The 25798-nt window shown below is 39.2% G+C and overlaps 2 protein-coding genes and 1 long non-coding RNA gene across 6 annotated transcripts; 1 reads left to right on the top strand and 2 right to left on the bottom strand.

The window, feature by feature from the left end:
* Positions 1 to 189: 189 nt before the first annotated feature.
* Positions 190 to 25670, bottom strand: TMEM220 (transmembrane protein 220). 4 transcript variants are annotated; one of them, XM_036452231.2, is made up of 7 exons: positions 25617 to 25670; positions 25477 to 25568; positions 24735 to 24764; positions 20168 to 20228; positions 18934 to 19057; positions 17632 to 17691; positions 190 to 561 (listed from the first exon to the last, which is right to left on the bottom strand). In XM_036452231.2, the coding sequence occupies exons 2-7, from the start codon at positions 25564 to 25566 to the stop codon at positions 429 to 431; spliced, it is 498 nt and encodes a 165-aa protein (XP_036308124.1). In that variant the 5' UTR covers positions 25567 to 25568; positions 25617 to 25670; the 3' UTR covers positions 190 to 428. The 4 variants fall into 4 exon arrangements, with proteins under 4 accessions (XP_036308124.1, XP_036308123.1, XP_036308125.1 ...); XM_036452230.2 differs by lacking the exon at positions 25617 to 25670 and having other exon boundaries at positions 25477 to 25610; XM_036452232.2 differs by lacking the exons at positions 24735 to 24764; positions 25617 to 25670 and having other exon boundaries at positions 25477 to 25610.
* On the top strand, positions 9375 to 10518 carry LOC123652940. The gene is made up of 2 exons (XR_006742526.1): positions 9375 to 9661; positions 10245 to 10518. It is a non-coding gene; the product is annotated as an uncharacterized LOC123652940 (long non-coding RNA).
* Positions 9677 to 10244, bottom strand: LOC118726913 (NADH dehydrogenase [ubiquinone] 1 alpha subcomplex subunit 12-like). The gene is given in 2 exon segments (XM_036452235.1): positions 9677 to 10026; positions 10029 to 10244. Coding segments are annotated over 2 exon segments (441 nt in total). The 5' UTR covers positions 10218 to 10244; the 3' UTR covers positions 9677 to 9774.
* Positions 25671 to 25798: the final 128 nt, after the last annotated feature.

The following is a 25798-nucleotide window of genomic DNA, read 5'->3' as shown; positions in this document are numbered from 1 at the left end:
TCTGTTTCTGTCATATTGGTTAAGCCCTGCTTCCCTGTATTTTAATCATGTGTAGTAGCCCTTTGCAAGCACTTTATATTTTCAGAGTGCTCTCATAATATCTAGTTTGATCCTTCCAACTTCCTAAGTAGATCTCGTTTTAATCCTGGGTTATAGATAAAGAAATAACCACCAGAGTTTTTTTTTTTAATATTTTCCAAGTCACATAGGTAGTGGGGAAGCTGAGTTAGAATTCATATTTCTTAACTTTTCCCAACTGCCTTTTGTACTACACTATGACAATAGGATGTCCGACCCCGACTCTTACTAGTCCCATCCAACCCTGTGTTTTAATGTAGTCAGCCTTACATTTCTGGGATTAAAAAAAAAAAAATTCATGTTTATAAAAATGGAATATTCTCATTTTAAGAACAGGATTCTTCATTTCATTAACACATCTTGCAGTGAGTTGTCCAGAGGGATTGCATCTCCTTGGTAATACTTATGTAGAGCCATGCAATAAATGGTAAAACAGCAGTTATACTGGCAATAACCACCCGAATTCTTCCACCAATTGGATTCCTATAAAGACACAAAAATTATCATAAATGAAAATCCAGTAAAAATTATAGGTTACCTTGAAAACAAGTATAAAGATAGAATTTGGTAAAATACATCATTACTTTTTTGTATGATCCTTTCTAAAAAACACTGAGCTATAACATTGATCTTATAAATGTATATATTTTTAATGCAAATCCTGGTTGTTTACATGTGTTGCAAAAAGCTGTTCCCACTACATGATGTCTTAGGTGATTATTTGAGGAGCTGAAGTGGTTGACTAATTAAACAATGTTAAAATTTATTTTTTCATAATGATTTTTGTGTCCTGTTTAAGAAAACTTCCCAGAGGTCTGGAAAATATTTAGTTATCTTTTCTAAGTTTTGCTGTTTTGCTTTCACATTAAATCTATAATCCACCTGGAACTGATTTTTATAAAAGTTGTAAGGTAAGGGTTGTTTCACTTCTTTCCTTTATGCTATTCAATTGCTCCAGCATTGTTCATTGAAGACTGCCTTTCTTTGCTACCTGCAGGGCCATTGTGTCATAAGTCAAGAGGCTACGTGTGGATGGATCTTTCTAGATTCTATTTTGTTTCATTAATTTGTCCTTTTGCTAGTAATAGATTTTAGCCTATACTGCCACTGGATAATTACTTAGGTCTTCATTATTTCAATACATAGGTCTTATTTAATTTCTCTTATAATATTTTATAGTTTTGTGTAGAAATATTTTGCATCTCTGCTAGATTTAGTCCTCGGGATATTAATTTTATTATGTTATTATGAATGCTAACTTTGTGTTATTATTTTGTTACTTGCTGATAAAAGTACTGTTGACCTAGTATCCAGCAATCATGTTATAGTCACTTACACAAATAACTTTTTAGATTCTTTTTGATTTTTTTATGTATGCAATCATGTCACCGTAAATAATAAACATTTATTTTTTCCTTCTCAGTCTTTGAGCCTTCTTCTTCTTGCCTTATACTGGTTAGGACAGAGCTAGAACAACGTTGAGTAGAAGTGTCAGTAGTGACTAACCTCACCTCATCCCTGATCGCAGAGGGAAAGTTTCACCTGCTCACTATTACCTACCATGCTTTGGCATAGATACCCTTTCTCATGTTATCTTCCCTTGTATGCCTATTTCCCGAGAGCTCTTACTATGAATGGATGTTGAATTTTATCAAATGCTCTTTTTGTATAGATTGAGAAGATTGTTTTCTTTTATTCTGTTAATGTAGAAAGCATTGTAGTTCTTTAAATATTAAAACCAAGAGGAGGTAAGATGGCGGAAGAATAGATGGGCGGATTCTGAGCCCTCTCCCGAAGCAGAAAGAGAGAGCAACTGAGGGTCTTGTGCTGTGAGTGTTTATTGGCAAGCTGGGAGATAGTGAACACCAGAAGAAACTGCTGGGGGGCTGCTGACAGAGGTGCCCCTCACAGGGAAGCACCTACGAGGGCTGTGTCCCTGCCCGGAGCTACCTACCGGCTTGGACGGGGAAACCTCGCCATCTTGAGAGGAAGATAGGATCATGTCAGAGTCCTGAATATCCACAGCCGCAGCGACCACCAAGCATCTGTGACCCCCAGAACGCGGATCCCAGGCGGCGCGAACACCTGCCCTCACAGGATTGCCCCACTGCTCAGCGAAAAGGTCAGATTTCGTGGGGAGAGGGTGGAGAGCGCTCGCGGCGAAAACAAAAAGCCTGCGCGCACAGAGCGTGCTCGCGGAAGCTGGAGGACAAGGGCGGTGATTACAAGTAGAAGCCCCCGCTGTTGGGCTGTTGTCACCCTTGAAAGAGGACAGGGCTCCTAACGGGGGAGATATCTAAAGAGCAACACATTTGGATCCGGCTTAAAGGGATATTGGAGAGTTGCGGGAGATTCCAGTTGCTCGGACCTGCCCCCTCCCCCACTCCGTAGTTCCAGCTTCATTACTGCAAATTTTAATTAAATTTTTTTAATTTTATTATTTTTTTAATTTTTAAATTTTTGTTTTTTATTTTTGTTTTCATTATTTGCAACGTTTACTCAAGAAACTATTTTTTTTTCTTTTTCCTCACTTGATTTTATCTTGATAATTATTACATTGTATATGTAATCATTATTACTACTAATTTACCTTTTTCATCTTATTTTCTTTTGTTTATTTTTACTATTTTTATTTCATTTGATTATATATATATATATATATATATATATATATATATATTTTTTTTTTTTTTTTTAAATTTCAGGATTACTGTTCTACAGTCTTTATCTATCCTTCTTTCTCCAACGCTTTATTCTATCTCAACCCTACCTTTATGCCTTCACCCTCTTTCCAATCTTTTCCTTTGATACCCTGTTTATCTTAACCCTTTCCTGCTCTAGATTTCCCCCATTCCTTCTGTCTACCCCCTCCTAAAATTTCACCCTACTTGTATATATCTAATTTCCAACTACCTGCTCCAAACCCATTCACACCTCCCTCGCAGTTGTCCTAAAAACAAAACAAAACAAAAAAAACAAAATAGTCTTTCTCTCTAACTCTTTGAAGTTGTATGTTGAATGTTAACTTTACTGAAGTTGTATGCTTTTCTTTTATAAGATTGATTTGCCTATGCTTTTTGTTTGATTGTATGTTTTGTTAGCTGGGTTCTAGTCACCCTTATTGGTGGTTATTAATATCGCAAACACATTTCTATTCAGTGCCTTGTGTGTTGTACCTGGTTGTGTTGTATTTTGTGCCGTTAAATCAAAGAAGGAGAGAGAGAACTACACAACCAGACATCCTAGATCATGGGGAGACCAAAAAACAGCCTGCATATGAAAGAAAAGCAGGCTTCACCAGAAAAGGAAGTAAACGATAGAGAGGCAAGCAACCTACCAGAGCAAGAATTCAGAGTAACGATCTTAAGATGGCTAAAAAGAATGGAAGACAAATTTGACAATATGAGTAAGACCCAAGAGGAAATGAAAAAAACCCAAGAGGAAATGAAGATGACTCAAGATGAAATGAGAAATGACATCACTACTATGAAGAACTCAATAGAAAGCATCAAGAGCAGACTAGAAGAAGCAGAGGATCGCATCAGTGAGCTAGAAGACAAGATGGAAAAAAATACCCAATTAGAGCAGCTTCTAGAAAAAAAAATTAAAAAGCAGGAGGAGAGCCTATGGGAGCTTTGGGACAATGCAAAACAAAACAATATTCGAATAATAGGGGTTCCGGAAGGAAAGAAAACCGAGATAGATATGGAAAACGTATTTCAAGAAATAATGACAGAAAATTTTCCTGAGATAGAGAAGAAAAAACCCACACAAATCCAAGATGCTCGCAGAGTCCCAAGCAAAATGGATCCCAGAAGACCGATGCCAAGACATATTATAATTAAATTGGCAAACACCAATGACAAAGTTAGAATCTTAAAAGCAGCCAGAGAGAGACAGAAAGTTACATATAAAGGAACCCCCATCAGACTAACAACTGATTTCTCAACAGAAACTTAAAAGGCCAGAAGGGAATGGGATGAAATATACAAAGTCATGCAAAGAAAGGGTCTGAATCCAAGAATACTGTACCAAGCAAGACTATCAATCAAAATTGAAGGGGAAATCAGGAGCTTCACAGACAAAGACTAAAGGAATTTATCTCCACCAAACCAGCAATGCAAGAAATGCTAAAGGGTCTACTGTAAAAATAAAGAGGAAGCGAAGAAGGAACACAGGGGTATAGAATAAAAATAGCATCAAATGAGTACCTATCATTAATAACATTAAATGTAAATGGTTTAAATGCTCCAATCAAAAGACATAGGGTAACAGATTGGATAAGAAAACAAGACCCATACATCTGTTGTCTAGAAGAAACCCACCTCAGAAAAAGAGATGCACACAAACTGAGGGTGAAGGGATGGAAAAAGTTTTTCCAGGAAAATGGAAATGAAAAGAAAGCTGGGGTAGCAATACTTTTATATCTGACAAATTAGATCTCAGAGTGAAGGACATAACAAGAGACAATGAAGGCCACTTCATAATACTAAAGGGAGCAATCAAACAAGAAGAAATAACCCTGGTAAATATATTGTATATGCACCCAATACGGGAGCATAAAAAAACTTCTGGAGGACATTAAGGGAGAGATTAACAGCAATACAATCATAGTAGGAGACTTTAATACCCCACTGTCACCCTTCGACAAATCATCTAAACAAAAAATCAGCAAAGAAATATCAATCCTAAATGACTCACTAGACCAGATGGAATTAATTGACATCTTCAGAACATTCCACCCCAAAGCCACAGAATATACATTCTTCTCAAATGCACATGGGACATTCTCAAAGATAGACCACATTTTGGGACATAGGCAAAGTCTCTTCAAATTCAAGAAGATAGAAATCATATCAAGCATCTTCTCAGACCATAATGGCGTAAAACTGGAAATTAACTATAATAAAAATAATCCAAAGAAATCAAACACATGGAGACTAAACAGTATGCTATTAAACAAGGACTGGGTTACCAGAGAAATCAAGGAAGAAATTAAAAACATCCTGGAAACAAATGATAATGAAAACATAACAATCCAAAATCTATGGGACACAGCAAAAGCAGTTTTGAGAGGGAAGTTCATATCCTTACAAGCCTATTGCAAAAAACTAGAAAAAAGTATAATAAATGATCTAACTCTACAACTCAGAGTTAGAAAAAGAGCAACAAGAACAGCCCAGGGTAAGTAGAAGGAAGGAAATAACAAAAATCAGAGCACAGATAAACGACATAGAGACCAAAGAAACAATACATAAGATCAACAAAACCAAGAGCTGGTTCTTTGAAAGGATAAACAAGATAGATGGACCTCTAGCCAGACCAAGAAACAAAGAGAGAGGACCCAAATAAACAAAATCAGAAATGAAAGAGGTGAAATAACAACAGACCCCCACCGAAATACAACGGATTGTTACAAAATACTATGAACAACTCCAACAAACTGAACAACCTGGAGGAAATGGACATATTCCTAGAAAAATATAATCTTCCAAAACTCAATCAGGAAGAATCTAAAAATCTCAATAAACCAGTGACTTGGGAAGAAATTGAAACAGTCATCAAAAAGCTTCCAGCAAACAAAAGCCCAGGGCCAAATGGCTTCACAGGGGAGTTTTACCAAACATTCAAGGAAGAACTAAAAACTATCCTCCTCAGACTATTCCAAAAAATCCAAGAGGAAGGAACACTTCCAAATTCCTTCTATGAAGCCAACATCACCCTAATACCAAAACCAGATAAAGACAACTCAATGAAAGAGAATTACAGGCCAATATCCCTCATGAACATCGATGCCAAAATCCTCAACAAAATTCTAGCAAATCGACTCCAGAAGAACATCACAAAGATCATACACCATGACCAAGTAGGATTTATTCCAGGAATGGAAGGATGGTACAATATCCGCAAATCAATAAACTTGATACATCACATAAACAAATTGAAAGATAAAAATCATATAGTCATATCAATTGATGCAGAAAAAGCATTCAATAAAATCCAACACCCTTTTCTGATAAAAACTCTTAACAAGGTGGGAGTACAAGGATCATACCTCAACATAATAAAAGCTATATATGATAAACCCACAGCCAACATTATACTCAATGGGCAAAAACTAAAACCATTCCCTCTAAGAATAGGAACAAGACAGGGATGCCCACTCTCGCCACTCCTATTTGACATAGTACTGGAAGTACTAGCCATTGCAATTAGACAAGAGGAGGAAATAAAAGGCATCCAAATTGGAAAAGAAGAAGTAAAGTTATCCTTATTTGCAGATGACATGATATTATACATAAAAAACCCAAAAGACTCCATTAAAAAACTAATTGACTTAATAAATAATTTGGCAATGTAGCAGGATACAAAATTAATGCCAAGAAATCCATGGCTTTTCTATACACCAACTGAGAAACTGCAGAAACAGAGACTAAAAAAGCAATTCCATTTACCATCGCACCAAAAAAATTAAGATACCTAGGAATAAATTTAACTAAGGAAGTAAAGGACTTATATGCGGAAAACTACACGACACTGAAAAAAGAGATAGAGGAAGATGGAAGGAGATGGAAGAACATACCATGTTCATGGATTGGTAGGATCAACATCATCAAAATGTCCATACTTCCTAAAGCAATCTATAGGTTCGATGAACTCCCCAGTAAAATACCAACGACATATTTCACTGACCTAGAAAGAACTCTCCAAAAGTTCATTTGGAACAATAAAAGACCCCGAATAGCCACAGCAATCCTGAGAATGAAGAGTAAAGTAGGAGGGATCTCAATACCAGACTTCAAACTATATTACAAAGCCACTGTTCTCAAAACAGCCTGGTACTGGCACAAGAACAGACATATAGATCAATGGAATCGAATCGAGAACCCAGATATCAACCCAAATCACTATTCTCAATTAATATTTGACAAAGGAGGCACGAATATACAATGGAGTCAAGGAAGTTTCTTCAATAAATGGTGTTGGGAAAATTGGACAGACACATGCAAAAGAATGAAACTAGATCACCAACTTACACCATTCACAAAAATAAACTCAAAATGGATACAGGACTTAAACATCAGACGGGAAACCATAAAAATACTAGAAGCATCCACAGGCAGCAAAATCTCAGACGTATGCCAAAAGAACTTCTTTGCTGATACTACCCCTAGTGCAATGGAAGCTAAAGAGAAAATAAACAAATGGGACTACATCAAAATAAAAAGCTTTTTTACAGCAAAAGAAACCATCAACAAAACAACAAGAAAGCCCACAGTGTGAGAGAACATAGATAAAGGTTTAATCTCCAACATCTACAAACAGCTTATACAACTAAATAAAAGGAAGATAAATAATCCAATTAAAAAATGGGCAATGGACCTAAATAGAACATTTTCAAAAGACAGAAGGAAGGCCAAAAGGCACATGAAAACATGCTCAAAGTCACTAATTGTCCGAGAGATGCAAATCAAAACAACAATGCGGTACTATCTCACACCTGTCAGAATGGCCAACATCAACAAATCAACAAACGACAAGTGTTGGCGAGGTTGCGGAGAAAAAGGAACCCTCATGCACTGCTGGTGGGAATGCAGACTGGTGCAACCACTGTGGAGAATAGTGTGGAGTTTCCTCAAAAAACTGAAAATGGAACTCCCATTTGATCCAGTCATCCCACTTCTAGGAATATATCCCAAGAAACTAGAAACACCAATCAGAAAGGATATATGCACCCCTATGTTCATAGCAGCACAATCTACAATAGCCAGAATTTGGAAACAGCCTAAGTGTCCGTCAGCAGATGATTGGATCCAAAAACCATGGTACATCTACACAATGGAATACTATGCTGCCATAAAAAAGAAGGAATTCTCATCATTTGCAGCAACCTGGATGGAATTGGAGAACATCATGCTGAGTGAAATAAGCCAATCAATGAAAGAGAAACACCACATGACCTCACTCATTTGTGGATAATAAAGAGCATTATAAACTGATGAACCAAAAGATAGATATAGAGACAGTATATCAACAAGTAGACTGTCAAATTACATCGGGGAGGGGAGGAAGATCTGGGGGAGATAATAGATCAACCGAAGGACTTTTATACATGCATATAAGTACAACCAATGGACACAAAACTCTGGGGAGGGAGAGGATGTGTGGGAGGGAGGGAGGGGGGCAAAAAAAAAAATCAATAAAATATATTAAAAAAATAAATTAAAAAAAAATATTAAAACCATCTGTTTTCCTTGAATAAACACAGCTTGGTGGTTGGGTTATATATTGCAGGATTTAATTTGCTAATGTTTTGTTTAACATTTTTCCATCTGTGGTCATAAGTGAGATTGCCATATAACTTCCTTTTGCTTTGTTTTTTTTGTTTTGTATTATCAATTTTAATATCAAGAATATTCTACCCTAATAAAATGAATTGGAAAGTGTTTCTTCTTTTACTGTTCTTTGTTGAAGTTTGACATTATTTCTTCCTTAAATGTTGGATAGAATTTGCCATTTAGTCTAGTTTTCTTTTAGGAAAAATTATAATTATGAACTCAATTTATTTAATATTATGGGACTGTTTTGAGTACTTCTTGTGTCACTTTTGATAACCTGTATTTTTTAACGAATTTGTCCATTTTTGCCTACATTTTCAAAATTATCGACAAAAAATTTGTTCATACTACCCACTTATGAGTTTTGCAATATATATTAGAATTTAGTAATGTTCTGTTTTTCATCCCTGCTATTGGTTATTTGTGCCTGTTTTTCTTTGCTCTCTTATTATTTTGCCAGGGCTTACCAATTTTATAAGTCATTTCAGAGAATGAATATTTGACCTCTTTTATGTTGCATTTCACTGGTTTCTGTTTTTATGCTTATTTTTTTCTTGTTTCTTTAGGTTTAATTTGATGCTCTTTTTATAACTTCTTGACTTGGGGAATTCCTAAGTTTTTGGAAGCTTAGCTCGTTGGCTTTGTTCCCTTTCTTTTTTGTTTTTTAAATATATGTGTTTAGGCTATACTTTTCTAAGCATGATTTTTAGCTTCATTCCACAAATTTTATTTTTTTTATTATTTTTTAAAAAATATTTTTATTGATTTCTTACAGAGAGGAAGGGAGAGAGATAGAGAGCTAGAAACGTCGAGAGAGAAACATCGGCCAGCTGCCTCTTGCACACCCCCCACCGGGGATGTGCCCACAACCAATGTACATGCCCCTGACCGGAATCGAACCTGGGACCTTTCAGTCCGCAGACCGACACTCTATCCACTGAGCCAAACCGGTTTCGGCTGCATTCCACAAATTTTAATATATGTTACTCCATTATGTTCAAAGTATCTACGAAAGTCCATGTAATTTCTCTTACCCAAATATTATTTGGTAGTGTATTTCCTAATTTCCAAGTATATGATAATTGTCTAATTATTTTTGTTAATGATTTCTAGCTTAATTTCTCTTATATTTTTTGGGTCTTTCGTGGCTCAACATCTAATCTTTTTGTAAATATTAAATGTGTATTTGAGAAGAATGTGAATTCTGCCATTCTTGATGCTAGTATTCTGTGTACATCCATTAGGTGAAGTTTCTTTTATTTTTTGTTTAATCAAATTATTTTAATTAACAGTAAGCAGTAAAAGTGCAATTACATGAAAAGCCTCATATTTTACATGTTTAAATTGTTCAGTGTCTTTATTTGTAAGGTGTTGAAGGTGGGACCCACTCGTGAATCTTCTTTCTAGTGGTGGAATAAGGTACATACTGCTCTGAAGTGCCACTCAGGTTGAATTTATGGTTTGTCCAAATGAATTTACGAGCAGTCGGTGGTTTTGTTGTTGGAGGATCATCAGTCATACAATGAAGCCAATGGTGCCACTCCGGGGGCACCATGCTTCCATCCACATCCCAGAATGTATCTTTGCCATTCATTTCAGTAGTGTATTATATATAACCCATCGGTGACCGCCAAAAACCTGCTTGTTGTCTTCATAGTATTTGTTTCCATATTTGTCTTCCCCCACCAACGTACCAACCCTCACATCATTTGTCCTGAAGAGCATTCGCAGCCAGCCTCGGAGGCCGTTGTGGCCGCTGACCTGCTGCAGTCCTCGCCTGAAGACCTGCAGCAACTCCATCTTGCCCCGCAGGTGGGGCCTTCCTAGGTGAAGTTTCTTATTGTGTAGCTCAAATTGTCTGTATCCTTATCGAGTTTTGTTTTATTTTCTTGACCTATTAGTTAGTGCCTGAAAGTCTCCCAAGATGATTGTCAATTTTTCAATGTTTCTATTTTGCCAATTTTTGTTTTATCTATTTTGAGGCTATATTATTAGTTTTATATAATACAAATTTAGAATTCTTACCCATCTGATATAATGGTTTATTATACTCCCTGATTTAATGAATTTTTAGTCATTAAAAAAATGTCTTTCTTTGGCATCTTAAATCCAAATAATATGTGGTGTTGAGATTACCGGATAGCCAAAAGGGATAATGTTGACTCAATTTTTTATACAATCACACTAGGATAAATTCTAAATAACAGGGAGTCCCAAAAGCATGTACACACACCTTTAACAGCTGATAGCTCAATTGATGTTTCTTTTCAGCCAGAGTAAGCTTTGAACAAAGGAAATTCATCCTTAAAAGCTACAGAAAGTTTGAAAATCCAGTTGAAGTACAGACACTGCTTTTTATAATTACTCAAACACCTCATGTCCCCCAAAAAAGATGTGTACACACTTAACAGCTGATAACTCACTTAATTTTCACTCCTTTTTAGGTTTAACTAATTTGAAATACTGGGTGAAACCAGACTAAACTTTGAACAAAGTTTATCCACTAGATTTTTTTATTGTAATACATAAGAATAAAGTTTATGGTACAAAACTGGCAACAGTTGAATTGAGGGCACACAAATACATAGCAAAATGATTCTTGATGAAGCTATTCCTTTGCTTCGCATTATCAGCAATGCCTGGACCAGAATGGTCATCAGTTTGAAAACAGGCATTGACCAAAAACAATTATTCATTTCTATAGAATTTTAAATTTAGAAAATGAACTGTATATTAATAAACTGACTTTATAATCATTCAAAGTGTGTATACACTTTGGGATACCTTGTAGATCAAAGATTTAAATGTAAAAATGAAACTATACATGTATTAGAAGAAAACTTGCTATACTTCAGAAAAAAGAGATTTCTTATGACTCCAAATCCAAAAGCAATAAGGGAAACCATTGCTATATTTGGTTACACTTAAAGCATTTTCATGGCAAAGTAAAAGGAGGATAAGAGACTGCGAAAAAAAAATTTCTAACATATCACAAAGTGTTGATAGCCATTGTATATAAAGAACTTCTAAAAACAGAATAATAACCTTAGAAACAGATTAAACCTGTATTTCTCAGAGATGAGCCAATATTTTATATGAAAAATGCAAATGGATTTTAAGCATATGCAAATATGCTCACCTTTGCTCATAATACAAATTACAACTACCCATTTCTCTCTCTAACCTGTTTGGTTCAGTGGATAGAGCGTTGGCCTGTGGATGAAGGGTCCTAGTTTCTATTCTGGTCAAGGGCACATGCCTGGGTGCTGGGTTCAATCCCCAGTAGGGGGTGTGCAGGAGGCAGGCAATCAATAATGATTCTCTATCATCGATATTTCTCTCCCTCTCTGAAATCAATAAAAACATATTTAAAAATTAAATCTACCTATTTCTCAATTATGATTAATAAAAATTCAAAATTTTGACAATATACTCTTAGAATTATATTTAACAGCAAAAGATTGCATACTCTGGACCTATCAGCAGATGATGAAAATTTGTATATACTACTGAGTGGTTTTTTGCATTTAGTGATGGAAAAATCAGAGAGGACATTGTATATTCTCTAAGATAAGCAGCAATACAAATAAGTGCATATATTTTCTCTACTAAGAAACAATGAAAGGATAAGCCATAAAATTGAAAAAATGTTCTACATGTAGATAAGAAGGTATAGGGTTGGGGGACTAAAAAGCTAGATTTCTTTGAATATACTTTGTTTTGTAAATTTGCCTTTAGGGTTCTTTGAATAGACTTTATATTATGAAACAAAATATATTATTAATAAAGTTTTTCCTAGAAATGAAAGAAACATTAACTGTATTCCCTTGTTAGGGTTAGTACATAGAGTAACTATCTCAAGCAATTTGAATATACATCCCTTAGAGAGCTGTTTCAAAACAAAACAAAAATACTTCAAAGAAATATTTAGTAATCATATTGTTATTCTGAGGTGGTGTTTGTATTGTGGGATAAGTCAAATGAGTTATGTTGATATTGGGATGAGATTTTTTTTTTTTTTTTACAACAGTCTATATGGTCTCCATTTTCAGCCCTCAGGGGTCAAGGTTCTCTCTTGCCATTGATTATTCAGGAAGTTTTTTCTGTATTTTAGTTAAGATGAGATTTTTTTGACATGATTAAAAGGAATTGTAAGATTGCTGATAAGGTTAAATGAAAATTTGTGGTTTTAAATTTGGACTGCTGGGATTAGTAGGAACACATAAGATGTTTTTAAGTATATATGTAAAACTAGAGGCCCAGTGCATGAAATTCGAGCAGGGGCGTGTCTCTCTGCCCCACTTGCACCCTCCTGCAATCCAGGACCCCTTGGGTAGGGTCCCTAGGCCTGGCCAGAGATCAGGGCCTATTGGGGCTTTCCTCCCCCCAGCTGCCAGCACTGGACCTGCCTTGCAGCTGAACTTGCCCCTGCCACTGCCACTGCTTGCCATCTGTGCAGCTCTGTACCTCCTACCCCAGCCATCAGTCTCCTCCCTCTGCAGGTGACAGGTGTGGGGTGGTGTGGGGTGCAATTGCTTGGCTGGCCTGTATCTCCCTCTGTGGGGCAATTGTTGGCCAACCCTGCACACCCGCCACAGCATCGCTGGCCGGTGACCTGGGCTTCCCGCTGGGGACACCAGGCCAGATGGCCTAGGCCTTCCTCTGCAGGGTGAATGATTGCAGGGCCCCCAGATTACAGTGCAGAGGAAGTCCCCACCCACCTGCCACAGTGTCACCAGCCAGGTAGCCTGGGCCTCCCTCTTTGGGGCAATTGGTAGCAGAGTCCCCTATTGATTGCCCTGCAGAGGGTTGCCCGGGCCTCATTCTGTGGGGCAATGGTGGGGCCCCCCTGACCAATTGCACTGCACGTGCCTTGGCTGGCCTGGCACCAGTGCATGGCATAGTACGGTTGCCTGGACGGTCGTTCTGCTGTTTGGTCGTTTGGTTGATTTACATATTATGCTTTTATTATTATAGATTATCTTTTTATTATATAATATATATACATTACACATACATGAGAATTCCTTGGCTCTGTGCACTAAAAAAAAAATAATCAACTGATCCAGTAGCAACAAGCACTGCTTATGCCTGGATTGTGACCTCTAAATACCATTACCTACTGAAAATAACCAGGGCTTTCTTGGGAAAATAGTTGATACCAGGTCTGGGGCTTAAGATGTACAACATTATCTTGGAACATTTTGTCATACCAAAAAGCAATCAAAGATTACTATGATTATGTCAAAAAGAACTCAAGTTCCAAACCTGAATAAGTGCCACTGGTTAAAGATAAACAGCTAAAGAATCAATAAAGATAACTTCCATGGCATAGAAAAACAAACTATGGTGAAACCCATGGCTTTAAAGAATCAAAAACAACAGAACATAAACAAAACGCAATGATCACTCTTGGAAGATGCCCAGGCATGAGACTCATTATTTTGATAACTGGTAAATTAAGAACTCCCTTTTTCCCTTTTCCTCTAACGATCTACATCTCAAAGACTTGGTAAGTGGAAGTTTCTCTTTATAGAAGTTTTCCAACTAATAATCAAGGAATGGTATAATTAGAATAGCATCATTTTGCAACTTGAATTAATGGGCTTAGGCAGTAATCATAAAGACTATTAATGCAAAGAAACAGCTAGGCATTATGTATATTATGATGGAAGTACATAATACCAGCCATGAAGTAGTTTTGCTTAGAAGTAGCAGTAATAATACCAGAATATGGCCAGGCCTCTAGATCTAATCACGAATTTATTGGGAATATAGAACACAGATGAATAGGCATTTACAGCACAGTTGGGAAACTATAAACATTGAATGGAAAACTCAGTTTTGAAGAATTTTTTATTTTTTGTGTGTGATGATGGTAGAGTGGTTATTTTTTAAGTGCTTTTAAGGATACTGAAATATTTACAGATAAAACAATATGTCTCGGATTTATTTCAAAATAAGTGTGGAGAGGACAGTGATATAGATGAAACAAGACTCGGCATATATTGAAAATTGTTTAAGGTAGGTGATAGGTACATCTAATTCACTATGTTTATTAGTCTCTCTGCTTTTATATATGTTTGGATATTTAAAAAAATGTTTAGAGAAATCAAGATGGTGGCATAAGGTATGCACCTGTACATACTGCCTCTCACAACCACACCAAAACTACAACTAAAAGACAAAACGATTATCACCCAGAACACGGGAAAGCTGGCTGAGTAGAAGTTCTACAACTAGAAGGAAAGAAAAAAGTGCATTGAAACCAGCTAGGACATGCAGAGACACGGAAAAGCGGAGTTATGGAAGCATGAGAATCAGGCTGGAGATGCAAGCTCCCTACTGCTCTGAACTCCAGTTTCAGGCGAGACTGGGAACCCAAACTCCTACAGGGAGAAGCTGGACTGTCTGGCATTAGGTTGGAAAGAGAGGGTGGCTTTCTTGCAGAGCTGCTCACAGGAATCATTGTTTACTGTATTGGGTATGGGATGTAGAGACGCAGATGGGGCTGACTGGCAGTCATGGCTGTTTGCCATGCCCTAGTGATTCCCTGAGACCCTGCCCAGTTTACAAACACACTGGAGCTGTGTGCAGTGGCTTTTGCATATGAATGGCCTGCCCTTTTGCAGCTTAGCCTAACAAATTGCAGCTGGGTCAAACAGCTCCAAAACTTCCAAACCCCAAACAAAGGAGAAATCTGCAGATCTCCCTGTAGGTCCTGCTGGGTGGCCTCAGGCAGAAGCTGAGTTGCCCCTCCTGGGATCTCCAGGAGCCAGTGTACCTAGTGATCAGTGTGAGACGACACCAGATTTCAGCTCTTCACATCCATAAGTGACACACTCAGGCAGACTCAGTGAGCATTAAAGCAAGTCCTGTCCCATAAGGGTTTCTCCAGCTCAGCAGTTCTACCATTATAGACACAGCTAATCCTCACAACCAATTGGCCTGGAGGTCAGTGCCTCCCAGGGTATCAATAGCAATCAAAGCTTAACTACAACCAGACTGTGCACCTATCTCACAAAGGGGTTCACCAAGAGTGTCCACCACAGGTGACTGGGGAGGCTAAGCCACTGGGCCCTATAGGTCACCTCCCACACAAAGCCACTCCATTAACACAGGGAAGCAGCCAAAATGCAGAAACAAACATGTCACGAATGAAAGAAATGGAGGAAAGCAAACTACTGGATATAAAGTTCAAAACCATAGTTATAAGGTTATTCAAGAATCTTCTAGAAACCTCTGAGGAACTTAGTGAGACCTTCAAGGATCTTAATGAGAATGCCAAAAAAAAAAAAAAAAAGTAAATAAAAAAATAATAAAAAAATGGAAAAGAACTGGTCAGAAATTAAGCATACACTGTCTGAAATAAAGAATAATATATAGAAATTCAGCAGTAGACTAGAGGACCCTAAGAATCAAACGAAAGATTTGAAATATCAGGAAGCAGAAAACACCCAACCAGAAAGACAAAAAGAAAAAAATATGAAGATAGTTTAAGGAGCCTCTGGGACAACTTCTGGCGTACCAACATTTGAATTATGAGGGTGCCAGAAGAAGAGAGAGGAAAATATTGAAAACCTATTAGAAGAAATAATGATAGTATCATTGAAAGAAATAGATTTACAAGTCCAGGAAGCATAGAGAAACCCAAACAAGAGGAATCCAAAGAGGACCACACCAAGACACATAATTAAAATGCCAAGGGCAAAAGACAAAGAATCTTGAAAGCAGCAAGAGAAAAACAGTTAGTTACCTACAAGGGAGTACCCATACGACTGTCAGCTGATTTCTCAACAGAAACTTTGCAGGCCAGAAGGGAGTGGCAAGAAATATTCAAAGTGATGAATAGCACGAACCTACAACCAAGATTACCCAGCAAAGCTACCATTTAGAACTGAAGGTCAGATAAAGAGCTTCACAGATAAGAAAAAGCTAAAGAAGTTCACCACCAAACCAGGATTATATAAAATGCTGAAGGGTATTCCTTAAGAAGAGGAAGAAGAAGAAAAAATTAAAGATAAAAATTATGAACAACAAAGTGACAACAAATACATAGCTATCAACAATTGAATCTAAAAATCAAGTGAATAAAAAATCTGATGAACAGAATAAACTGGTGAATATAATAGAATCAGGGGAATAGAATTGGAGTGGACTGACAATTCTCTGGCGGAAGGAGATGTGAGGGGTGAGACCAGACAAAAATCTTATACCTATCGATAAGGACAGTGGTGGGGGTTAAAAGGATGGAGTGGCGGGGGATTGGGTAAATGAGAGCTATGAGGGGGAAAAAATAGGAACATCTGTAACCTGAACAATAAAGATTTATTTAAAAATAATGTTTAATCACCAACAGTCCTTTTTCTGTAATTCTGCCCTTAAAGTCTACTTTTCAAAATTGATGTACTAACTTTCATTAGATTGGTATTTAGATCATGCATTTTTTTCCATCTTTTGACTTTCAGTCTTTCTGTATCTATATATTTAAGAGGTGAATTTTATAAGCAGTGTTTAGTGGATTTTTTAATCTTTTTATCCACGTTGAAAATCTTGAACTCTGAATTGGAATATTTAGAACATTTACATTTAATGTGATTTCTTATATACTTATGTTTCTCTAAACATCTGCTTCCTATTTTCCCCATCTGTTCTATCTTTTCCCCTTCTCTTTTTCTGCCTTTTATAATCATTCTTTTATGGTTACCCTAAGGATTACCACATAAATTCTTGATTTATCAAAGTCTAATATAAATTGGTATTACTTCCTAGATAATTTAAGGATTCTAGAATACTGTACCTTCATTTACCCCCTTCTAACATATACTATGCTTGTCATGCATTTTTATTCTTTAGATGTGTAAGCCCACAAAATATCATTACTGTTTTATAAAGTTAATATTCATTTATATGTACTCACACATTTTAAAAATTTGCTCTTCATTCTTTCCTAAATCTCCAAGCTTCCTTCTGAGATCATTTTTCCTTCTTTCTGAAGAACACCCTTTATGTTAGCAACTCCATATGATTACACTGGGCCATGTAGGGAACTGGTATTCATGATTAATGATCATGAAACTTTGAATCAACTATTAGCTTTCCTTAGGGGAGGAGATTTTTATTTCAAAAGATTACTGTTTTTATTTGTGTTTCAATATTCTCACTAACCTACTTGAACTGATCAACCTTGAACACATCTGATTTGAAAACTTACTTTGATGAATTGTGGCATAGACTCATCCATGCTATGATAAGCACCAGGCCAAACAGCTCCCTATAAAAGAGCATACATTTCATCTTTGTGACATGGCTGCAAGTGAGATGCATATCACCCCATTATCTTCATGACACGTAATTTCTGGTTGTTGAATGGCTTCCCACAAGATATTGTATATAGCATCTATATAATATTTTTCAAGTCTGGTATGATTTAAAAATTACTTTTTCTTTGTTTAAATTCCTATGTAAAAATAAATTCCATTTTATAAAGCAGATATGAACTCCATGGCTGTACCCCAACTTAGAAGTGAACAATAAACAAAACCAATAAAACAGAACCACAGCTAAATCACTTCATGTCACTGGGTGGAATACTACAACCAAGAAAATTTCAACTTGATCAGGTATTCTTTTTAGATAACCTCAGAGTGCGTGGTGTTAGGTAGAGCACAAATGGTTTGAGCCCATGTTGCAGAGATCAGGCCATATCTTTGTGAAGATAAATGATTTGTAGTGAGCCAGACTAATGCTAGAAATATGTGTTAAAAGCACTTCCCCCCCCCCCCCAGAGAGGAGAAAATAATTGTATTTGGCCATAGTACCACTGGAAACCCCACTTTGAGTTCACCCACCAAGTTGGTGGAGGTGATTCAACTCATTTGGTTTAAATTCCCACTGAATGACTCAACCTGATCCAGTTTTCCAAGGACTAGGATTTATAACATAGCAGTACCTCACCAGTGATACTAAAAGCTCTCTAAAATCTTCGTATTGCAGATGTTAACAGTGGGATAAAAAGTAAAGGAATCTGGCTGTTTGGCCAGGAGGGAGGCAGCAAAGGGAGAGTTGATAAGAATGAATGTCCATGGCAAAGGGAGATGCCATGAGATACACCAGGGCCAAGCTGAACCAGGTTGACCTCTCAGGTGGCTGATCACACTTATAGGTAAGAGTCTGGCTTCACCCAGAACTGAGTCAGTGCTGATGGAGTTTTCACCTGATTAGACTGGACTATTATCTTTGCTCATTGTAAGGGGCCAAGGTCCGCTGCTCATTGTGGGGCCCAAGACTGAAGTCAGTGTAATGTAATATGCAATGCTGCCTGGGAAGTGATCATGGCGTGGGCTAGATGGTGCTGGGTTTGAGTACATTGTTTCTTCAGTTTCCTCAACTTGTAATGGAGATTACACCTTCCCTGCTTTTCATAGTGTAGTTTGAGATAGGCACAGATAAGGAGTTAAGAAGGATCAGGTTTTCTCCTTCCCACTTCTCCCAGAGAGCAAAGGCCAGTGCTCACCTGCCTTCTTCCTCGTGGAAGACGAACCACTGTGAATGAAGCATGAGGTAGTGTGCCAAGCTGGCAGCCCACACCAAACAAAAGAACGCGAGGACTGCTGCGACACTCTTCCAAATGAGGTTATCTGAAAACCAATCACGGAATCACATTCCAGAGAAAACCAGTCTGTGTGTGCTTTGCTGTGGTCTGCTTTCAGACAAAGCACTCAGGATAGGCTGGGTTTGGTTTGGTTTTGAGGGACATCATGGAAGTTAAAGCCGTAATTATAAACTTAGGTGGACATTTACTATTTTTGCTGTCCAGCATTCCTTTTTCTGTGATGACTACCCTTCTTTTCCTTGAAAATCCACCCTAGCCGCATGGACCTAAGCTAGGTCAGTCAATATGTTTCACTCAAGCTCAGAATAAACAGATGACAAATCAGGGCCAACAACTCAGTTCTTGAGACTTCTGTGACAACATCAGGGAAGTTGGTTCTCTCATATGTGGGACTTAGTGTAGTGAAGAGGTAGACTTGGCCCTGCCGGCTACTACGTGGGGCCTAAGACTGAAGTCAGTGCAATCGATGGAACTGAGAGTAGAGCAGTTAAAATTTTAAGCCCAGTGCCCAAAGCTAGCACCCTTTGCCTTGACAGTAAAGTATCTCAGTACATCTACTTTGCTGCTTGGAGCCCATTCGAGTTTAGCTTTTTTCCTTGCTTGCAATGACTGGAGCCCTAACACACTTTAAAGATACAGACAGAGCTCTACGGGCTTATACAAGGAGCCCATGCACCTGCAGACGGGAGTTTTCCCCACCCAGGTGAGACTCAGTTTTTATTCTGAGGCCCTGTGAACTCCCCAGTCCTACGAGTAGAAGCTGTCTTAAAGAACGTAAAGAATAACTTGCAGGGTAATATTCCCCAATAATAAGAAAATGATAGTCACTAATGTATTTTTTCCTAAGGCACTGCTTTATAGTATACAATTGTCCAGCTTAAGGTTTGTTGAGAGTTTTTCGGGCCATACAAGGCAAGCAGCTACGTTTTGCCCACAATTGAGGAAGTGCTCTATGGGCAATACAAACCAGCTACTTTGAGTGAATCATTTACGTGTACACCCATCTGGGATAGATATATATGTATGGAGTCCACGAAGCAGGTTACAAAATCAATATATGGTAAACCTCTGTTTTTCATTGTTTCATTCACAAGCATTTTTTTAAGAATCTCCATTCAGACTCTAAGGTTCATACCTGTGACAAGAGGGTCAAGTCCAACAAGAAAGGTCAGCACTGTAGGAATCACATATATAACCTGTTAGCAGAGAGAGAGAAGAAGTCACGTGGGTTAGGTATTGAAGTCAAGAAAGGCATCAGGGGCCATCACAGTCCATGATTTACTGTAGGTTTCATTGGTAACCTGTTTTTATGGCACGCACCATGTCAGGTTGTCATGTTATCACTGACCCCCTAATCTCTCCCAAGCAACATCCATGCCCAAATGGCCCTTCCCCACTTGCATTAAAGAAAATGCTCTTTGACAAGTAAGACAGGAGGGGCCACCATCAGCTAGGTGGCCCTGCTGGGTCTGGCACCAATGGACCATCCAGCCCAAGATTCCATCTCTGCAAGTGAGACCACAGAAAGTTCCCTCACAGTCAATCAGATGTGCCCAGTAAGGCCAGGCTCATCTCAGAAACTGTTGGTTTGGAGTTTGGAAGCCTGGCCCTGAAGGGGCCCTATTTTCAAGCCTCATTCATAGCAAGCAGACCTGCTATTGCATGTGTGCTGCGGGAAAAGGGCAAGTAAGGAGATGGTGGGTTTATAAGAAACGTGGTCTTGCTGAAACCAGTTTGGCTCAGTGGATAGAGCATCGGCCTATAGACTGAGAGGTCCCAGGTTTGATTTCGGTCAAGGGCATGTACCTTGGTTGCAGGCACATCCCTAGGAGGGGGTGTGCAAGAGGCAGCTGATCGATGATTTTCTCTCATTGATGTTTCTAACTCTCTATCCCTCTCTCTTCCTCTCTGTAAAAAATCAATAAAATATATTAAAAAAGAAAAAAAGAAAGAAAAAGAAACGTGGTCTTTCCCAGGACAAGTAAGGAGATGGTGGGTGTATAAAAACATGTTTCCCCAAAAAGTAGTTGCGTCACTGCATTAATTGTGATCCTTACAACAGAACGTTTAGTTTATTTAGAAGTTGTCAGAGCTGAATGTTTTAAGTGATTTGCTGACACTAAAAACATGTCTGTCTTTATATATATATATATATATATATATATATATATATATATATATACACACACTTTATTGATTTTTTTTAGAGAGGAAGAGAGAGGGATAGAGAGTTAGAAACATCCTACTGGGGATGTGCCCACAACAAAGGTACATGCCCTTCACCAGAATCGAACCTAGGATCTTTCAGTCTGCAGGCCAACGCTCTGAGCCAGACTGGTTTTGGCAAAACATGTCTGTCTCGAACTCTCTTGAGAGAGAGTGTCTAGATGATACCGATTCTGTTAGTCTTTCCTACTCCCTCCCTAATGATTCCTGGTGTCTTAGCCAATGTGGGCAGGTCCTCTCTCACAGGTGGGAAGTCATGCTACTGAGGGCTAGCCCAGTGCTTCATTCTTTAATGTGCATGTAAATTACCTCAGAATCTTATTAAAATGTAGGTCTGATTCTAAGTTCTGGGGTAGGGCCTGAGATTATGCTTCTCTAATTAGTAGCTCCCGGGGAAGGTGTTGCTGCTGTTCCAGAGACCACACTAAGAGCAGTGAGGGGGTGGTTTTCCCACTCTGAAAAACTACATGGCTTAGCCACCGCAAGGGAGAGAAACTGAACACACACAGGCCGTGCAGTATTTCACTGTGCTTTCTGTAAGAAATGTCTGGCAGAGATTTTTAACATGCGCACTCAAATATGTCATGTTTTTGTGACTAACAGAGTAAAGTAAGATCTCATTTCAGTACATTATAAACATTTGAACAAAGTCATCCTTAAAATTAAGTAATGGTTTCCCATGGCCATTGTGCCATGTTAATCCTTATTTAAGTTATTTTCTCTCTCTTGAATGAGATAATTTTTGGAGGGCAGAGAGGCTAAAAATAATTTTCAGTAACAAACAAAAACACAGTATAAATAATAGCTCAGTAGAACCCATTTTAATAGTCTTTTTTCTGTTGGTGGATTTTTTTTTTAACTAAGGCATCATACTATTCACTCACAATATTTAGTTTAATTCGGCCCTTGTCACTCCTCATACTGCCTCCCTCGTCCCCTTGCCACTGTAAGAATGGGAAAGCCCGCTTGTTCTCCCAGCCCCTTTTGTCAGCAAGGGGCTGTCGTCATATTCCAGCACTGAAATGTAAAGTCTGGGAGCAAAGCTGATGCTTAAAGTACTTACATGCATGGATGCTGATCAACATGCATGGATGCTGATGAATCAGAATGGATCCCAGCCCATAAGTCATATTTGTGTGTACAGCCTAAATAGCCTGCCTGAGGGCTCCTAGGGAAAGATTTCTTCCCGGATAAAAGGGCAGAAAGCACAGGACAAACACTCTTTTGCTCCTGCCTTGTTTCTTCCTACATGGGATGCTCTTGTCTGGAGATGAGATGTTGGGGGTCACAGCAGCCACTCTGTAAACATGAGAGGATATAGCACACATTGAGGAGCAGACAAGAGACAAAAAACCCAGGCCCTTGATGATGCTGTTGACCATGGAGTAGCTGCCTCTGCACTTCTTTTAAGTGAGAAATTCTGTATTTTTATAGCTGATGCTAGTCAGGAATTCTATTATTTTCACTGCATGTATCTTGATACAAGTACGCTTCATGGGTAATATGAAGTAGGGAACATGGAAATGAGGAAGGTGCAGTACAAGGCCCGGGGTCCAGGAGCATAGTATTCATCTGTGCATACATTTATTCTTTCATTTATTCAAGAGTCAATAAGAGAAGGACTGCTCTGAGAAGGTAGGCTGCCTGAGGACATCAAGAAGAAGGCACCGGCCCCTGTCCTCCTGGGTGTTGGTATGTAGAGAGTCAACTCCAATGCAAAGAAAAATGCATAGTGCTACAATAAAGGCGCAAAGAAGGAGGGCTGGAACCTACAGGAAAGGAAGAGAATTTTTTTTTGGATAAGATAGCATATACGTTAAACTTTGAAGCTTGTGAGTAGACATGCAGGAATTTTAGGCGCAAGGTACAGTAACTATTATAACTGGTCTGGGCTTCCAAGACCAAGCTGAAAGGTGGGTTGAGGCCAAATTGTGATGGGCCTTGAATGCCAAGTTGGAGTTTCAACTTCGACATCTTGAGAAATGACAAAAGTTTTCTAAGTAGGAAGCAAAACCCAGTAGAAGAGATTCGAGGCAGCTAGAAGAATTAGGAAGTTATTACGAGGGTCCGTGTTTGGAGGTAATGGAGACTAAACTGGGAATGAGGGAGGACGTCTGTGGCGACATGGTGCTTATTATTCATATTATGGCATCTAAGCATGAAGTGAGTTAAGATGTACAGATTCTGTACAGATAAGCAATTAGACTTATACTGGATTTTCTGTTGTTGCTGGATTACTTTGTTTTACTTGGGTTTTTTTGAGGGGATGTCAAATACAGTAGTAAGACCAGAGAAATGTTTGAGATGACAAGTTTTGAGCAAGGATGACTCAGAGAATGATTCTGCTGATAACAGAAATTGTTGAGTCATAAAGAGGAGTGGGCTTCAGTGGAAAGATGCTGGGTAGGTCCTCTATTTGAGGACCCAGTGTGACATACAGGTGAGTATATCTAACAGAAAGCCTTTCACCGTTTGCTGCATATTTGAGACTTGTCTGCAGAGAAATAATATTTGGAACTCAGGCTGCAGGCTAGAATGCTGAAGAAGAGGAAATTCAATTGATGCAGGGACATGTGAATCTGGACAATATGAGAATATAGTTCTGAACTAAAAAACTGACTTAGAACTTTACATTATAATTCCAAATGCTTTTCACTTGTTGCTAATCCGTACATGGTTGACATTATTCCAAAGCCTAAAATCATCTCATCAGTGATATTGCAGAGTCTTATATATCTGTATTGAAAGAAACTGGGCACAATCTAGATATTTAGAAAGTGTGTGGAATAATTCACCCTTCCTAACCCTCCCCTCCTTCCCCCCCAAGAAAAAATGGTTCAGAGCAGTGGTTCTCAATCTTCCTAATGCCGTGACCCCTGTGAAATACAGTTCCTCATGTGGTGGTGACCCCCAACCATAAAAAGATTTTCGTTGCTACTTCATAACTGTAATTTTGCTACTGTTATGAATTGTAATGTAAATATCTGATATGGAGGATGTCTTAGTGACCCACGGGTTGAGAACCACTGGTTTAGATTGGTTCAATGTATACTGTAGGTGTGTGGGCTTTAGTTATTTCCTATAAATATAACTCACTAAACTAGCACAAACCTTAAGCCTGCCTTTTCTGTTAGATGTCTGTTGGAATCTCTGGGTAGAACTCACATAGAATGGTTCAGTTGACCTTGAGAGTTCTCCTCTGTGTCAAAAGTGTCCTCAGTTGGACCATTTTATTTGAAGGAGATACTGCTGGAAGACCCCTGGGTCTCTGAGAAATTCTGAGTTCACACACACTTGGACCAATTTCCACCTAATATTTTAAGGGAAAGAGCTTACAAAGGATTTGATTTCTACATATGTTGAAATCAAACATATGTTGATTTGCAACAGGGAGGGGGTGGTAGCAAATAGGTAATATTGTGTGTTTGCTGCAATCCACAGCTCTTCCCGACGGGGGAACAGCAGTTCAGACTCACCACCCAGAGTTCTGCGTCTGGATCATTCACCTGGAATTCAAAACATCAGACTCACTGTCAGGTTCCAAGCTCAGGTCTGCTCTTTGATTAGTCTGTCATTTGTTACCTGGCAAACGCTGCAACAGGCACCCATTGAGCACTCATTTATATATTCTGGTTTGAATTTCTGGTTTAAACAGAAGGAAGACCCAGCTTGGTATATCACAATGGGGGAAGGGCCTTCGGGCTGAGCACAGCGCAGCGGGTGATCTGGGCTGAACACAGCGGTGATCTGCACATCCATTCACGCTTTGAACCACACAGAAGAGCCACCTAGGAGTATTGTTCCAGGCCGGCCCTCCCGCCTCAAGGAACCAGGAGAACTATGAGGAGGGCCTCAAGGAACCAGGAGAACTATGAGGAGGGGCCTGAAGGCCTCATCGTGTTCTAAAGGGCTTTGTTTCCAGGTCCTGAATTCGGTTCAGTCTCATCCAGGGGTCTGATATTAAGAAAAGCGCCGGGCTGCTTCTGCTAAGAAGTAACACCAGCATTTAAACAAGAGACGGGTGGGCTGCGGTCGTAGGAACAAACATACCCCGTAGGTAGGGGAGGCCTAAGCCTTAGGGGGCTACGGAAACATAACACCCAATTCCCGTTGTTCTACACTGCAGGCCGGCCCGGCCAGGCGCCTGGAGCCCGGCGCCCTCTCCCACCGCCCTCCGCCCTCCGCCCTTCGCCCGCCTCCGAGGCCGGGGGGGCTGACCTGTACCAAGGCCGCCAGCGCGAAGAAGGCGGCCATCAGCATATTGCAGGCCCTCCACAGGGCGAGCACCCACCGGCCTTCGAGCGCCATGGCTGAGCTGGAGCGATCAGGGGGTCCAGAGTGATGGGCGGGGCCGGCGCGATGGGCGGGGCGGAGCCATGGGCGGGGCTGCGGGTGCTGGGGGCGGGGCCGCGGGTGCGATGGGCGGAGTCTCGGGTGCCATGGGCGGGGACATCAGAGACATGCCCTGCCTGGCCAGGTCCAGGGACCAGCAGGTGCAGCAGGTCGGTGCGTAGCCCATCCTCCTGACCTGGTCTGGGAA

The sequence above is a fragment of the Pipistrellus kuhlii genome, unplaced genomic scaffold (assembly GCF_014108245.1).
Source record: "Pipistrellus kuhlii isolate mPipKuh1 unplaced genomic scaffold, mPipKuh1.p scaffold_m20_p_23, whole genome shotgun sequence".
In the NCBI taxonomy this organism is placed as follows: Eukaryota; Metazoa; Chordata; class Mammalia; order Chiroptera; family Vespertilionidae; genus Pipistrellus; species Pipistrellus kuhlii.
The sequence above is the reverse complement of the archived record's forward strand: the minus strand, read 5'-3'. Positions and strand labels throughout refer to the sequence as shown.